General features: G+C 37.5%; 2 protein-coding genes across 3 annotated transcripts; one reads left to right on the top strand and one right to left on the bottom strand.

Moving 5' to 3' along the window:
• Positions 1–5,031: 5,031 nt before the first annotated feature.
• On the bottom strand, positions 5,032–8,900 carry LOC147565420 (uncharacterized). 2 transcript variants are annotated; one of them, XM_086651904.1, is made up of 7 exons: positions 8,033–8,900; positions 6,970–7,798; positions 6,505–6,784; positions 6,238–6,345; positions 5,835–6,113; positions 5,579–5,722; positions 5,032–5,411 (listed from the first exon to the last, which is right to left on the bottom strand). In XM_086651904.1, exons 1-7 carry the CDS (start codon positions 8,289–8,291, stop codon positions 5,235–5,237), a joined length of 2,076 nt encoding a protein of 691 aa, XP_086508030.1. In that variant the 5' UTR covers positions 8,292–8,900; the 3' UTR covers positions 5,032–5,234. The 2 variants fall into 2 exon arrangements, with proteins under 2 accessions (XP_086508030.1, XP_086508031.1); XM_086651905.1 differs by having other exon boundaries at positions 5,590–5,722; positions 8,033–8,546.
• Positions 8,901–9,651: 751 nt separating this feature from the next.
• On the top strand, positions 9,652–14,636 carry LOC147565419 (histone deacetylase 14, chloroplastic-like). Its single transcript, XM_086651902.1, has 9 exons — positions 9,652–9,782; positions 10,439–10,704; positions 11,275–11,349; positions 11,656–11,757; positions 12,161–12,232; positions 12,829–12,885; positions 13,219–13,470; positions 13,760–13,941; positions 14,164–14,636. Exons 1-9 carry the CDS (start codon positions 9,761–9,763, stop codon positions 14,462–14,464), a joined length of 1,329 nt encoding a protein of 442 aa, XP_086508028.1. The 5' UTR covers positions 9,652–9,760; the 3' UTR covers positions 14,465–14,636.
• Positions 14,637–14,892: the final 256 nt, after the last annotated feature.

Below are 14,892 nucleotides of genomic sequence, written 5' to 3'. Positions count from 1 at the left end.
GAGGGAGGAGAGGGGAGGGAGAGAAGAGGGGAGAGTGAGAAAGATGGAAGAGAATAGAGATGGAAGGGAAGAGAGAAGATAGAGAGAGAAAAGAGGTTGGGGAAGAAGGTAAAAAAAATTAATGGTCGCTGGAAAAAGTCACTGACCTGTGACCTTCTCTGGCGACATTTTCCAGCGAACTCTGATGTGGAAGAAGGTGATGTGGAAATTGTTGAGGTGAGGTGGGCAAAGAGATAAAAAAGAATTAAATTTACAGAATTTCCATGAGGGTAGAATTGGGAGGTTTAGAAAATGTTTGGGGGTCAAACAAGAAGTTGGGTGCCAAATCGAACTGTCGGACACTTATGGGGGCCAAAACGGTGAGTTGGTCACAAATTGGGGGCCTAAATGGAATTAACCGTTTAATTTTTTTACTATGATGTTACAACTTTGTCTCCCATTTATAAACTTTGTTATATAAATAATACAATGTTTACCGTTTCAATAAAAAAAAATCTTTAGTGTGAAATTTCTCGTTGATTACTACGGTGGAAGATTTATACACACCGACCATTGTTACCCATACTCTGACTTGGTAAAGTTACTTTGACCAAGTCAAATTATCACTCATATTCCAGCCATCATCTGCATCGAGTGAAGATTGCCGATCAGTGGTTGACCAACGATCTCAATTAGAAGATTAGAGAGAGTCAATCAAGCGACTTTCTCTCTACTGGAGAAAGAGAACAATATAGAGAGAATGAAAGTGGCGGTCTTGGTGGAGGTAGGGCTGGGAAAACGGTCCGGGACCCCGGGGTCCGGCCCGTTCGGCCCGGACCGTTAGAGACCGCTGACCGCTTACTCCCCGAGCCGGGCTAACCCGGCCCGATGGCTCGGGCTTATAGGGCCGGGCTCGGACAGGGACTCAAATCCGAGTCCCGGCCCGATAAACCCGCCCGAAATGTCCGCCCGATACCCGTCCGTTAAGATGTACCCGCTACCCGCTAGAACATCTGTGTGTCCACCTTTAAGTCCAACGACTGAGTACACTTCAGCCGTTGGATTAAATAGGGTACACCCCTTGGAGGCTTGGACTTATAAATAGGGTTTCAAAAGACAAAACTTTACCCTAACCCTAATCTCTGCCTCTCTCACTCCGCCTCTCTCTCTCTCTCTCTACCATCCATTAACATTTACTCTATCCCTTCTCAAATCTCATGTAAGGCTGAGAGTAAGAGACCAAGATAAACTAAAACCGGAGCCTTCTTCCTCATTTTCTCCGATCTACATGTGGGTTTAGATTCAAGAAGATAAGATGATGTTCGGTATACGCCGATGATCTTCGGATCACATGAAGCGGTTAAGCTTTTGAACATTATCTTCGACATTAGTTACTTTTTTTTCTGATTTAATATTATCATGATATATTGATATATATATGTTCTTGGTTTTTACTGTAATTGTTTTTTTATTTATTTTTCATGTTGTAAAACAGATCTTAAAAATTTGATCAAACAAATATATATGATTAAATGTTCTTGATTTGTTTTTTATTTTATTATTGAGATTTTCATTGTGTAAATATCTCTCTTGATTGATCAATCTTGTTTAGTAATGTTGTAATGTTGTAATCTTGGTTAGTAATCTTGGTCAGTAATGTTGTAATCTTGGTTAGTTATGTTGTAATTTTTGTTAGAGGACTGATATTCTGCAGTATTATTTTTTTCCACCATTTCCTGTCAGTTGAACTTCATCATGAACAAGTTTGAAATATCCTAAAACACTAATGCTTGAAATTTCATCATGAATAAGTTTGAAACTTCCCAAAACATTAATGCTTGAAATTTTGAGGCTGCTTATAACACACCCCCTCCTTAGTTAAGACATAGTTGATTGAACTTTTTGTTTTGATTGAGGTTTTGGATAGTTGAGACTTGAGAGGACCAATTTTTAGTATTGTAATTTTTCAATATAATAACCCGAGCCCGTCCGGCCCGAGCCCTTTTGAACCCGCTCGGGCAGCCGGGCTCGGACGGGCTACGGGCACCAATATGACGTTTTTGGTCCGGCCCGATCCGCCCGACTCCCTACTGCGGGCTCGGCTTATCCGAGCCCGATCCGCCCGAGTCCGGCTTATTGTTGCCCGAGCCCGCCCGCGCCCGTCCGATTCCCACCCCTAGGTGGAGGTGGGGAGACAAGTGTGGTAAAAATGGTGTATGATCCCTAACAATAGAGAGAAGGTTGATTTGATCACAACCATCGAAATCGTTATTATGTGGCGTCTATCTACGGACATCATGGAGCTTTGCATGCAAGAATCTGGCAAAGCAACGTGGTGATATCTCATTGCCCTAGAATTCATAACCAAGTCGCCCACAATCTGGCCGCTTCGTGTTTAACCCCTAGAATTCATAACCAAGTCGCCCCCAATCTCCCTGGTTCGTGTTTAGCCCCTTGATTGTGTCGAGTTACCTTTCAAACCCTTTGTTGTTAACTTTAGTTACTGTTTTGATCCTTACGTATTTTAGTCCGTCAGCTATAGGACTCAAACTTTGTAACTCTACTTTTAATATATGTTTTATTTGCTAAAAAAAACAAAGCTTTGATTGACCAAATCAAAGTGGTGTATAACGGTAAAGTGTATGTAACATTTTCCTTTCAGAATTGGCGACAAGACGTAACCCATTAAGAAGTCGGGTATGGATGGTAAAAACGGTGAGTGTATATAAACCCATATAAATTTGGGATGGAAAGTAGTAGGAGCACACGGGTTTTACAAAGGGCCCATATATTCCCTCCTTCATTTGGTCCATAGTGTTTGACTAGCATTTTGTTAAGCTCCAAACAAAAGATGAGAAGTCACGGGAGGAGAGAACCGAAGAAGATATCAGAAGAAAACTCATTAGAGGTGGCCAACAAACCGTGTCAGTCCAGAACAGACCGCACAACCCGTTGTTTATAAGGCAACACGGTAGACACGGAACAACCCGTTCGTGTTGACCTGTCACGGTTTAAACTGGTCGTGGGGGTGTAAGATTTTAAGTTCCCAAACTTGTTAACTACGACACTTTAGGAACAACAACACGACCCATGTCGTTCCTTCACAGTCATGTTAACCCGCTAGAAACAGATTGTTTTAGTTTATAAAATATTACTACCACCTTGTTGAAAGTAATGATTAGATGTTTACAAACATCGTAACAAAGTAAAACCTAAGTTGGTAATATAATCCAATGTCTAAACGACTAAAAGATAAATAAAAAGTTATAATAGATAACAACTTCTTTTCTAACAAATTAACAAAGAAAATAAAAAACATGTTGTGCTTTAAACAAAATACCACAATGTTTGACTTAGGTGTTTCTCTGCCCATACTTCTGTGCTTTGGGCACGACACGACACGGTGAGACTCAAAGTCGCGTCTGTAGTCGTGGTGTGTTAGACACGTCACGACTACTTGGCTGCACCGTCATGGCACAACCCGTTAGCCACCACCTAGATAGAGAGAGAGGAGGGACTAAGGAAGGAAATATGATGGTTCTTTTGAGGTCTGCCAACCAGACAAAATTTGGGAGAAAAAAAATAATGTGCCTACTAGTAAAGTTTGTGCCGTTACATTTTTTTTTTGTCAATATCAAACCCTAAGTGATGCCTTGAACACAAGTGCCAAGGTTTTTAGTTGAACTTGAAGAGTCTTTGTTATGATCAAAACTCATACTCAGCGGATTGGTGTCTAAGCCGGACAATATTGATAATGGCGAGGGCAATAAATATTGTGCTTTGAGATCTTGCTTAACTTTCGTGTAAAATGATGTCGATTTATGTTCCAGGAGTTTTTCCTAACGCTTTTCTTCTTTCATATCGTCAAAATCTTTGTAACGCACTACTGGAGCCTTTGTCACTTTTTAACAAGTGATTTTTTTTTTTGAGTAAAATCATACTTTCATTCATAATTGATAAATATCACGAAGTTACATGGTAAATATTGTTATTTCTCTCCTCAACTTCATGAGAGTTACATAAGATAAGTTCATTGAACTTTCGAATGTAAAGTGCCTCACGAAGGGACAGAAATTGACTCGACATTGACTAAAAGACCCTAAAGGCCGACAAAAGATCCTGAAGATCGTGATGAAAAGACCCTAAAGGTCGACAAAATATTCACAATAATACTAATAAAAAACAAATCAAGATGTTTTCCAATCCCCTTTCTTCGCACCAATCGGTCTTCAATTCTTTAAATCCTCCATTTGAAAGTGGTGATGGTGTAGGGGAAAGATATGTTATGTAATGTTATGGAGGAACTGCAATAGATCGAGTTTTATAACCGTTTTACCATCATCGAACGCAGCCAATGGATTGGTTAAGTTACAGTGATAGTTTTACCATCATCGAACGCAGCCAATGGATTGGTTAAGTTACAGTGATATTAACCTTGTTTTTCCACTTCAATGACAAAATCATTCTTGTACTCAAATAAGAGAGAATCGACAACTTTAAATCTATTCTTAGTAGCCCCTGGAGTGTATCTATAAGGAGGAGAGTTACAGAGATCTTATTTAGTGGGTTTCGCTCTATCTTGAGGTTATAACTTTTGCATTGTTTCAGATGATTTTTGTGATGTTTTTCGTGTCAGTATTGGTGATGTTTTCGTCAACACTTCTAGGTCATCTCTCTTCTAATGAAACCATAGCCTCTACTAGGCTAGAAAATAATACCTGCAATTTGTTTTATACAAAAAACAAATTATATATTGTATGTTATATTTTGTATAAGAAATTGTCGTTAGCATGTAAATCGCCGTTTATATATTATAATTTGTATAAAACAAAATGCCATATGTATACAATGTGTGAATTTTTTTTACCAAATACAAATAACCAAAGAAGCAGATTGGAGAAGAGAGATGAACCATTAGTAGAGGCTATGGTTTCATTAGACATAAATTAGGTTTTAAAAGTAGTAGCAAACACATAAATAAATAGCAGAGAAAAAAAAACTAAAAATCCATTAAAGGGGAAATGACCAAACTACCAAAAACAAAAAGAGACATGAGACTGAAAAGAATGGGATTATTGCAAGCAAATGTAACAAATAAAACAAGAAGTTATTACCACTACGTGACGATGTGAAGTACGACAAAAATGAAAACTATACATTCATACACAAATAAAAAAATCTGAAAAAGATAGACATACTCAAGTCTTGTGCTGAAAAATCCGATGCTCGATCAGCTTGATATTAGGGAAGCAACTTCACTCGTATTGGTACAAGAGCCATGGATGCTTCAGTGCTTCACTTGCAGATGGACGCCTCCTTGGATTCGTTTCGAGCAATTCCTTGATGAACTCGATAAATCTGATATCAGTAACCTCTAGTTGATGCTCCAATGACGATTCCTCTGGAATTATATACTCTAATTGGTTTGTTTCCTGAAATGAGAACATAACTTAAAATACGAAATCAGCACTACTTTAAGGCTTCGCTTATGGGAGTTTAATGATGGAACCAAATCAACAAAGAAAAATAAAACACGTATAAGAACGTTCATCTTATTATCTCGGTTTGATTCAAAATAAGTAAGAGATTGTAAAGAAACCTCATTCATACGATATAAATCATATTCTTTCGTGAAGTATTTGTCTGTTTCCTGGCCGTTTACTATCATCTCCATATCAATAGGACCAAGCATCCCGATAATCCGTGTAAGGATTACTACCAATGCTTCGTTCGGAAAGAGCACCTGTCAGGAACACCAGACTAAATCACAAGGAAGAAAATATACATAATCGATAATGCATTGCTCAATATTGCTTTTATCTCCCGAATCGCGAGGAAAGATACTAAGAACTTACATGTCCAGAAGAGAGCTCAGCTAAGATACAACCAAGAGACCATATGTCGATCTTTTCGTCATACGGAAGACCAAGGATAACTTCTGGGGCTCTATAGGAGCGAGACTGCACATATAAGTTCAAGTTGTCTGATCGAAAACAACTACTCCCAAGATCAATAACTTTTATCTTGCATCTGCTGTAACTTTTGATAAGAATATTCTCCGGCTTTAGGTCAGAATGGATGATCCCCAATTGATGCAAGAATTCTAACGCCTCTAAACATTGTCGAGTAATACTCTGGAAAAGGAATAACCAACTAATTAATAGCACGAATTAAGCAGGCAAGACGGTTGACCTCTGGCGATGAATTAGACAAAGGGTATGCCTAAAACTGAAAGTACGAATACTGTTTTGAACAAACCTGCAACCTGGGTAGTGTAAAATAAACCTCTGCACCAGAATCCCGATTAAATTTTTGGAATTCATATAAGTTTGCTCGGAGAAGTTCACAGACAATAAAAAGATGCTCCTGCACAAAATTCAGAACCCTCAAATATTAGCTAACGAGTTTCACGAAGTTCTTATATCACTGAAGGATGTGTGTGTGTGTGTGTGACCATAATGAAATGCTACTTATATTTTCGACATGAGATGATTCTTACTCTATTGAAAAAGTTTTTATAAGTACCTGATGATAGAAATAGTCATATAGTCGCAAAATATGGTGGTGGTCAGAAGGATCGTGCTTGTTGATAAACTTTAGCAGTTTGATCTCATCTAAACTCTGATCGAAAAAATCCTTATCGTTTTTTATTATTTTCAGGCAGACGTCTATTCCCATCTGTATGTCATGTGCCTGGACAACCTTACTAAAAGCAGCTGAACCTAGGTATTCTGTAACATAATATCTGCCGACTAAGATAGTATTCAAAACAATAGGCAGATCTTTGCTCGCTTCAAAACCCGTCCTGTAAATTATCCATTAAATATACTGGTACAAGAAAATTATACAGAAGAATCTGACCAAATAGATAGATAATCAAAGCTTAGGAAGAAAAAGTCAAATAAGTTATACGTGGTCGTACTGAAATTTGAGTGGCAAATTGAATAACATTAAACCCTCATTATCTGAGTCTAATGTTTGAATTCTTACCTATTTTTTCGATGAATAATTCTCAGATCGAATACTTCGTATTCATCCTCAATGGCTTCATATATTGGCAGGTCGTTTTCAGTACTGCAATTTTCTCCATCACCAGCAACTTGACCATCATGGGCTTCTTCAGCCATTAATAAGCTATCGTCTATTTCAAAGCAATCATCTTCAAATGGTTCAAGAGGTTGCTCAGAAACTTGAATTCCCAAACCAGATCCCTTTTTAAAGTTTTCTCTATTAAAATTAGCCGACTCCTTGTCAATGGAAGAGTTGCCACTTTCCAAAACTCTATTCTCTGAAGTAAAATCCCGACCAGAAGGACATTTAGTTTCACCATTATCGATCAGGTTGGGTTCTTTCACAATTTTCAGGCGGTTTCCATCCTCAAATTCTTCAACATTAAACCCTTCTAGTCCAATACAACAATCATAAATCGGAACCAACAAATTACTTTCACTTCCACCCTTTGGCTCAGCTTCTATACCATTTTCGAGTTGGGAAGTCTTATACAAATGATAACAATCTTTGAGGAAGATGTCATCTATAATATCTACTAAGTTATTACTAAGAAAAAACGACTTGCCTGATGAATTCTCATATTGTTCAATGGCATTTGAGGTTGTTATAAACTTATCCTCACTTCGACAACTAACGAAATCTTTATCGAAATAATCATCATCTTTTTCATCACATAAAAACATATCATTCAACATACCAGAGTCGGGGTAATTACGAGCAGTACCGAATTGCGATAATCTATCAGATGAACTATCATCTGATTTATTAGTCGGAGTTGTTGAGGGAAACCCATATGGATTAGTGAACCCTGTTTTTGAATACAAACATACAACATCAATCATTAACAAGTTAATGAATTACTTTCAAACTTTATAAAATTGAATGTCAAGGAAAAACAATTCAAATTAGTACAAAAGAACAGGCAAGAACATTATCAGAAATCCCCAAAAAATGACCTTTTCTCCTAAACCCATTAACTTCAAACCCCTGAATTTAAAGTTGAATAATGGAAGTAGCAATAAGAGAAAAAAAAATTTCATACCAGAAGAACCCAAGCTTATGAAATCATCAGAGCTGGAACTAGGACAGGCAAGAACATTATCAGAAATCCCCAATTTACTTTGACCCGATTCAATTCTAACAGGAGGAAGTGTCGGATTAATCGGAGACTGAAATTTCTCAAAATCAAACAAAATTATATTCTCTATTTCAAGAATATCATCTTTGAGAGCGGATTCTGCTTCTGACAACCCATTTTTTCTCAAGAAATTCAAAACAGCTTCTATATCTGAAACCGCCATTAAATTGAAACTTCAAATTACTACTGAATAGATAGATGAAAGAGAAAAATAACAAAAACCCATTTTTAGAAATTGAATGAATTAGGAGAGAAGATTGAGAATAAGGGTCAAAAGAGGAAATTAATGGTTGCATGCTTGAAGAAGGATTTCCCCTTCTTCTGTAAAATCTGAAAGACAAAAATTGGGGGAGGGTCAATCTCTTTTTCTCTTTTTAGGGTTCTTTCAGGCTTTTGGTTTTCTGTGGGTCCAAACATCAAAACCACAAAGATGCTTGGTTCTGTGTTATTATCAGCTCAAGTTGACTATACTCTTTGAATAAGGACCGTTGGATCTTATTAAATACTAACTGAATTTTGAATACATTTGGACCTTATTGAGCTATTGACCTTGTTGGTGATCGTTGATCTGGGGAAGACATTATCTGTGTTTTTAGGTGAGAAGTGAAATAGGAATACAGGCAGATGGGGTTTGATTCTTTTCCTTTTGATGCTTTTCAAATACATAAATTCTACGGGGACAGACCGATAACTTGCTAAATCTTTTACAATCTACGAGAGGTTAATGTTAGTTTGTGATTTGTGCGTGAGTTTTCTGAATATAAAATGAGATAAAAGTATAACAAACAAATTCCTATCGAATACTAATTTTTTTCTAAATCTTGTTTGTCCATATACTCTGATTGGAATGGGCGTTTCAGCTCCGTTTTTTAAAGATCGTCAACGAATCAGATTCTTCGAATGTCATTGACGCAATTTTTTTTGGGAAGAACACATGTAGCTGGATCTCCAGAGCCACTGTCGAGGAAATCGAGCTGAAAGTAAGTTTTTGGAAGTTACTTTTGTTAAGGTTGCTAGAAAGGTTAATATTTTGGCTGATGTTATAGCTCGAACAACCCGAACCTCTTCTTTGTCTTGTGCGTGGGAGATTCCATCTTTTTTTATTAAAATACTACAAGAACAATGTCTATGTAAATACAAGTTGATATATATATATATATATATATATATATATTTATGAAATTCTAGCAACTTTATAAAAAAAATAGGTTTGGACAGATTGTTGGGTTCATTTCATGGTGTTTAGGCCCGGGAAAACGGTCTGAAAATCCGAAACACGACACTTACCGCCAGACCAGTGAGACCCGACAACTGAGAAGAACCTGGTAGGGCATACCCGACCCGAAATTTCGATCGGCCGCGGGCGGGACACGGGTAAGGCCTCTTACTCGAGTCCCGGCCCGTTGCACCCGCCCGTTAGACGACCGAACCCGCCCGCCCGTTAAACGACCGAACCCGCCCGCCCGTTAAACGACCGAACCCGCCCACCCGTTAAACCTACCCGATCCCGGCCCGTTCTCCATAAGTAAACCCTCTTTCACACTTTAGAAGAATCTTTGGAGAATAAGGCTTCAGTCTTCTCTCCAATTCAGCACCACCCACAGAAGCTATCAGATTGGGGGTTTGATTTCAATGATCAGAATAAGCCATGGAGGTATTATCTCTCTCTCTCTCTCTCTCTCTCTCTCTCTCTCCAGTTTAAACTGAATCCTACTCCAACTACTCTAGAGAATATGGTAAATATTAATGTTCTTTTTCTTTTTATGATGTTGAACTTCTAGAGTTGAGTGTAAAAAGATAATAATAGTATACAAGATTGATTTGATTCTTCTTTTGATTTAAAATATGACCTAGGTACTAATCATTTGGAATAAGAAATCACCCAAATGCTTGGGAAAATGCAAATCAAATACTATTTTTGTTTAGTTTAAGGGAATTTATACATATTTTAACTTAATTGGTAACTATCAATCAACATTTAGTCCCCTAGTTAACAATGTCATTTTATATATACATCATAAAGAGTATATATTGTCAAGGAAAATAGTCCAACATGTAGCAAAACCAAAAATAGTTTATCGAATAGGTATACATCTAGCATATCGGATACTATAGCGGATCGCGCACCGGTTCACGTACTACGTACCGCAACGATCAGATTTTCGGATAACATTGACCTGTACTCTGTCTCCACTACTTGTGTGTTACTGTTAATCCGTTTTGTTTGGTTGATATTCGATTGTTTGTTCTGCTCCATGTAACTTAAGTTTTTTTTTTCAACAATGAGTTATATATATGTACTTTTAACAGGGAACCTCTTGAGTTCGATACACCAGCCATTGCTAGCTAAACAAGAGAACCGTTGCATGTTTAGTTTAGCAAACAAGATATCCAAACAAGAGAAAAGTTTCTCTGTGAGTACGAGATCAAAGAAAAGAACTTCCTTAAGAAATCATAGAGATATTGTTTCTTGTTCAAATGGTGTAGAAGAAAATGCAGTTGTATCTGTTTCAGATAAGCAACTATCTGATGCACGTATCATTTATTGTGTAGCACCAGCAATGGGTCATAACAAGGTATGTGGTAATTGAGTTCATTTTCTCCTACTTCGCTTTATAATCCACGGTTTTTTTAATCGTGGTATCTTTCAGGTGTGTAACATTTCTTTTGTTTTAATTGTGATTGTTAATGCAAGTACTCCCCCACAGACACCAAAAGAAAGACTAGGGAAATGAGAAATCAATAATTTTCAGTCATGAAAGTTTAGCTAGTTTTGAGCAGACCATCATGCGTATGTGCAGGACTCTAGTAGACCTTTCAAATAAGTTTGCCTAACTGAGGATATTACTCCCTTTTTCTCGTCCCCTATGAAATGCTTTCATATCTAAAATGAGCCTCCACACCCAAAGAACGTGTAACGGATTGACTCCTTTGCCATTTTGTACATTATACATCTATTCACCGTAGTGAAGCCGATTTGCCATGTTCTCTAGGCTTGGTTAAAGTTCCCTTAGACAAGCCTTTTAGGCACTTTAGAGATTGTAGCTTCTCAAGTACATGAGATTAGCATTTTATATCTTTGACTTACAGATAGTTTTATTTCTATTGTATCTTGAATTGATAATTTGACTAATAATAACTAACAGGAAGCACATCCAGAGTCTCATTTCAGGGTTCCTGCAATTACGAGCGCTCTTGAAAAGATGGAGCTCACACCAAAGGTATAATTTATTGTTTCACTCTATTTTCATGTTAGAACTCATTATGTTATTAGTGAAACCTGCAATCCATTCCTGTAATAATCTAGAACAAAATAAGCCATTTATAGATTTGGTTGAGAAAAGGACAGTAGGAAGTTAGTTCGGTTTTATGTTCCATTATTTACAACTTGTGTTCTTGTTTCGGTATTAGTAAATATAATCTTCAAAATATTTTTCATTGAAGTTAATTCTTAATAATTTTCACCTATGCCTGTTTTTCTCTTTCTTTCACCTATAGACTTGTTCTTTGTTGAAATCTTGTTTCAGCACCGTGGTTCAGACGTGGTTGAACTTCAAAATTTCAAGTTCGCAAGTGTCAATGATATTGCAGCTGTTCATGCAAGATCTTACGTTACTGGTCTGGAGAAGGTACCAATATCATTTTCCTATCCAACCTTGTATATGTTTTCCTATTCAAAGAAAGAACGTAACGTTATTTGAAATTTCTTTACTTGGAGACGAGAATGTATGAATTCTTTGCATTTCCTATGAGCCTTGAGATACTTTTTGTGTGAAATAGCACACCGGTTTTGTATAAAACCATTGACCTCCAAGACGAAGAGCCAAGCCCTGCTACCTCAGTGGAGAAACAAAATGATACAATTTGACCAAGTGGAACATAAACCTTTTGGTTTAGGGGTTAGAACTTAAAGGACAAAGCCGGCGTTTCTGAGCAGTTGCTGTTCAGTAAACTGAGCTTCTATTGGACTTAAAGAATACTTAAGCGGGACGCCTTGTCAGGTAAATTTACATATTATCATGTCCCACACAGGCGATGGGTCGAGCTTCTCAAGAAGGTCTTATTTTCATCGAAGGTACCGGGCCGACATATGCTACTTCAACTGTAAGATGGCTACTTAAGCTTTTTGCTTCTTTTTTATTGTGTGGTGTTATTGTTAAAACTCACAACTATGGTATTGCTTGTTTGCTGCACCCACCCATCAAAACTCTTTTTTCTTTTTTTGCAATCAGATCTCAACCACCACCACAGATAGAAAGAAGAGTGTCATAGTACAAAATAATAGTTTGTAACTTAACTGTTGTTCATTCGGGTCTCTACAATAAGATGGTTTGGGTTGAAAAAAAAAGTTTGATGGATAGGACGCATTTATCTTTGCCGAATCTGATTTCTTTGCACTGTTTATGTTGGTTAGACATTGGCTAAACCACGCCAAAATTTGTTTTTCTTGTTCTCTGGTTTTATCCTCTCCATCTGCCAAGTTACAACCTATTTTTCGCTCTACATCATGGTAGCAAATGGTCTTTCGGATTGATCGGATGAAAAATCAACCACGATGTATGCTCTAACCGTGTAATGTTAGTCACGGATGTTAGATACTTGCACTTGGTTAATATAGTTTTTTTAAATGAAATCCATGTGTAGGATTACGTTACCTCATTGTCATCTTTCTTATGTTGTTGAATCTATTGATGATGCAGACATTTCAGGAGTCACTCACAGCTGCTGGAGCAGGCATTTCCTTAGTTGATTCTGTGGTAAAGTTGCTGTTCTAACTCCTCTCACAATCCGAGATTGAGGAAGTATTTTTTTTTCCTAAGCCAGATCTGAATTATTACGAGTCGATTTCGAGCTGTTTATTTTTGTCTGTTTCGTCTTGATGTCTGATTCAGTTTGACTTTGGGTCAATCAGATTCAGATTGAGACAAGTTTAACGAGTCAGATTCGGACAATGAGAAAGACACAAGCACTACCTAAGTAAAACATATGATCCTTTTCTCCCATATTCGGTTTCCAATGAGAAACTGTCTCGTGTCTGTTAGGAGGAATTTAGGCAATTTCTTTTGTTAACGTTGGATGTATATATCCAGGTAGCGGCATCAAAGATCAGCAAGAGCCCACCTATTGGATTCGCTTTGATAAGACCTCCAGGTCATCATGCTATTCCTAAAGGACCCATGGGCTTTTGTGTCTTCGGAAATGTGGCTGTAGCAGCTCGTTACGCTCAGCGTGTTCATGGACTAAAGAGGGTTTTCATAATTGATTTTGATGTTCACCATGGAAATGGAACAAATGATGCATTTTATGATGACCCGGATATTTACTTCCTTTCAACTCACCAAGTAAGCACTTCATCATTATACAAATTATATCAGATGTTGCCAGCAGTAGTGAAGATTTTGAAGCTACTACCCTTGTTAGCTTTTTCAACTGATGCATCTATATTATCCGGAGAATGAAAACGAAACCAAATCATAATAGAACCATTCTAGTCTCCCAAACATTACCTTAGTGGACCACCCAACACTTTTATACTGTGAATTACCATTGTAAGATTTCGAAAGATATTAGGCTCACCGCTCACTCATTTAGAGACCATAGTAACTACGAACTTTAATGTTTGATGTCTAGGATGGCAGTTACCCTGGAACAGGAAAGATAGATGAGACAGGTGAAGGAAAAGGAGAAGGAACAACACTAAACTTACCTTTACCCGGAGGGTCGGGAGATACAACGATGCGATATGTGTTCGAGGAAGTCATTGTACCGGCTGCCCGAAGATTCAAGCCAGATATCGTTCTTGTTTCCGCTGGGTGAGGAGCAAGTATTTACTTCTTCAATTCTGAATTGCACTGTGGTCCTGTAAAGGACCATAAACCTCCACAACCAGGATTCTAACCCGGTTCTCTGTCAGTGGAGAGATGCACATGTTAACACCCGATCAGAGCAGACCTCAGAAACTGAGAATGTACTTCATTACTTAGGAATTACTATTAATTATCATTATTTTGGGGTTGGTGTTTTTTTATGATCAGATACGACGCTCATGTTCTAGATCCACTAGCCTCTCTACAATTTACGACGAGTACATACTATATGCTAGCATCGAACATCAAACAACTAGCGACAGAATTATGCAGAGGACGGTGCGTATTTTTCCTAGAAGGTGGTTATAATCTGAAATCACTTTCATATTCAGTAGCAGATTCATTTAGGGCTTTTCTCTGCGAGCCAAGTTCAGCTTCTCAGTTTGATGATCCAGCCATTTTATATGAAGAACCATCAGCAAAAGTCAGAGAAGCAATTCAGAGGGTCAAGCACATACATTCTCTCTAAAAACTTATACTATATATATATATAGGATATGGTATTGTAAATACATAATTCTGTATGTACTTGATGAGTAAGGTGAAATGGATATTGGTTGTATGTGTAACCTGTGTCCTTTGGGCGCTTCACAGATAAACATTTCGTCGTTAAATTAAAACGTCGCTTGTTTTTATCTTAACCCAAGCGTCTACTTGGTCTTCCTCTAATGTTTCAAGTCCAGTTCTTGTGTGAAAACTGAAAATAAAAACAAAACCGTAACAGATTTTAGGTTGTGAGAATAGTCCCACATGGAAGAACGTGATTTAATAAGCAAGAATATAATGTCTCTTCTCTATTCATTGTTAATTGGTTTTTAATTTGATGACTACAAGCTTAGCATGGTATCAAAGTTAGGCCTATACATCGATATTTGTGCAAGACACACCAAATAACAA

This window comes from Eschscholzia californica, unplaced genomic scaffold (assembly GCF_041429995.1).
Source record: "Eschscholzia californica isolate CP2 unplaced genomic scaffold, dmEscCali1.0.p SCAF_1, whole genome shotgun sequence".
NCBI lineage: Eukaryota > Viridiplantae > Streptophyta > Magnoliopsida > Ranunculales > Papaveraceae > Eschscholzia > Eschscholzia californica.
This window is presented reverse-complemented; position numbering and strand designations above follow the sequence as displayed.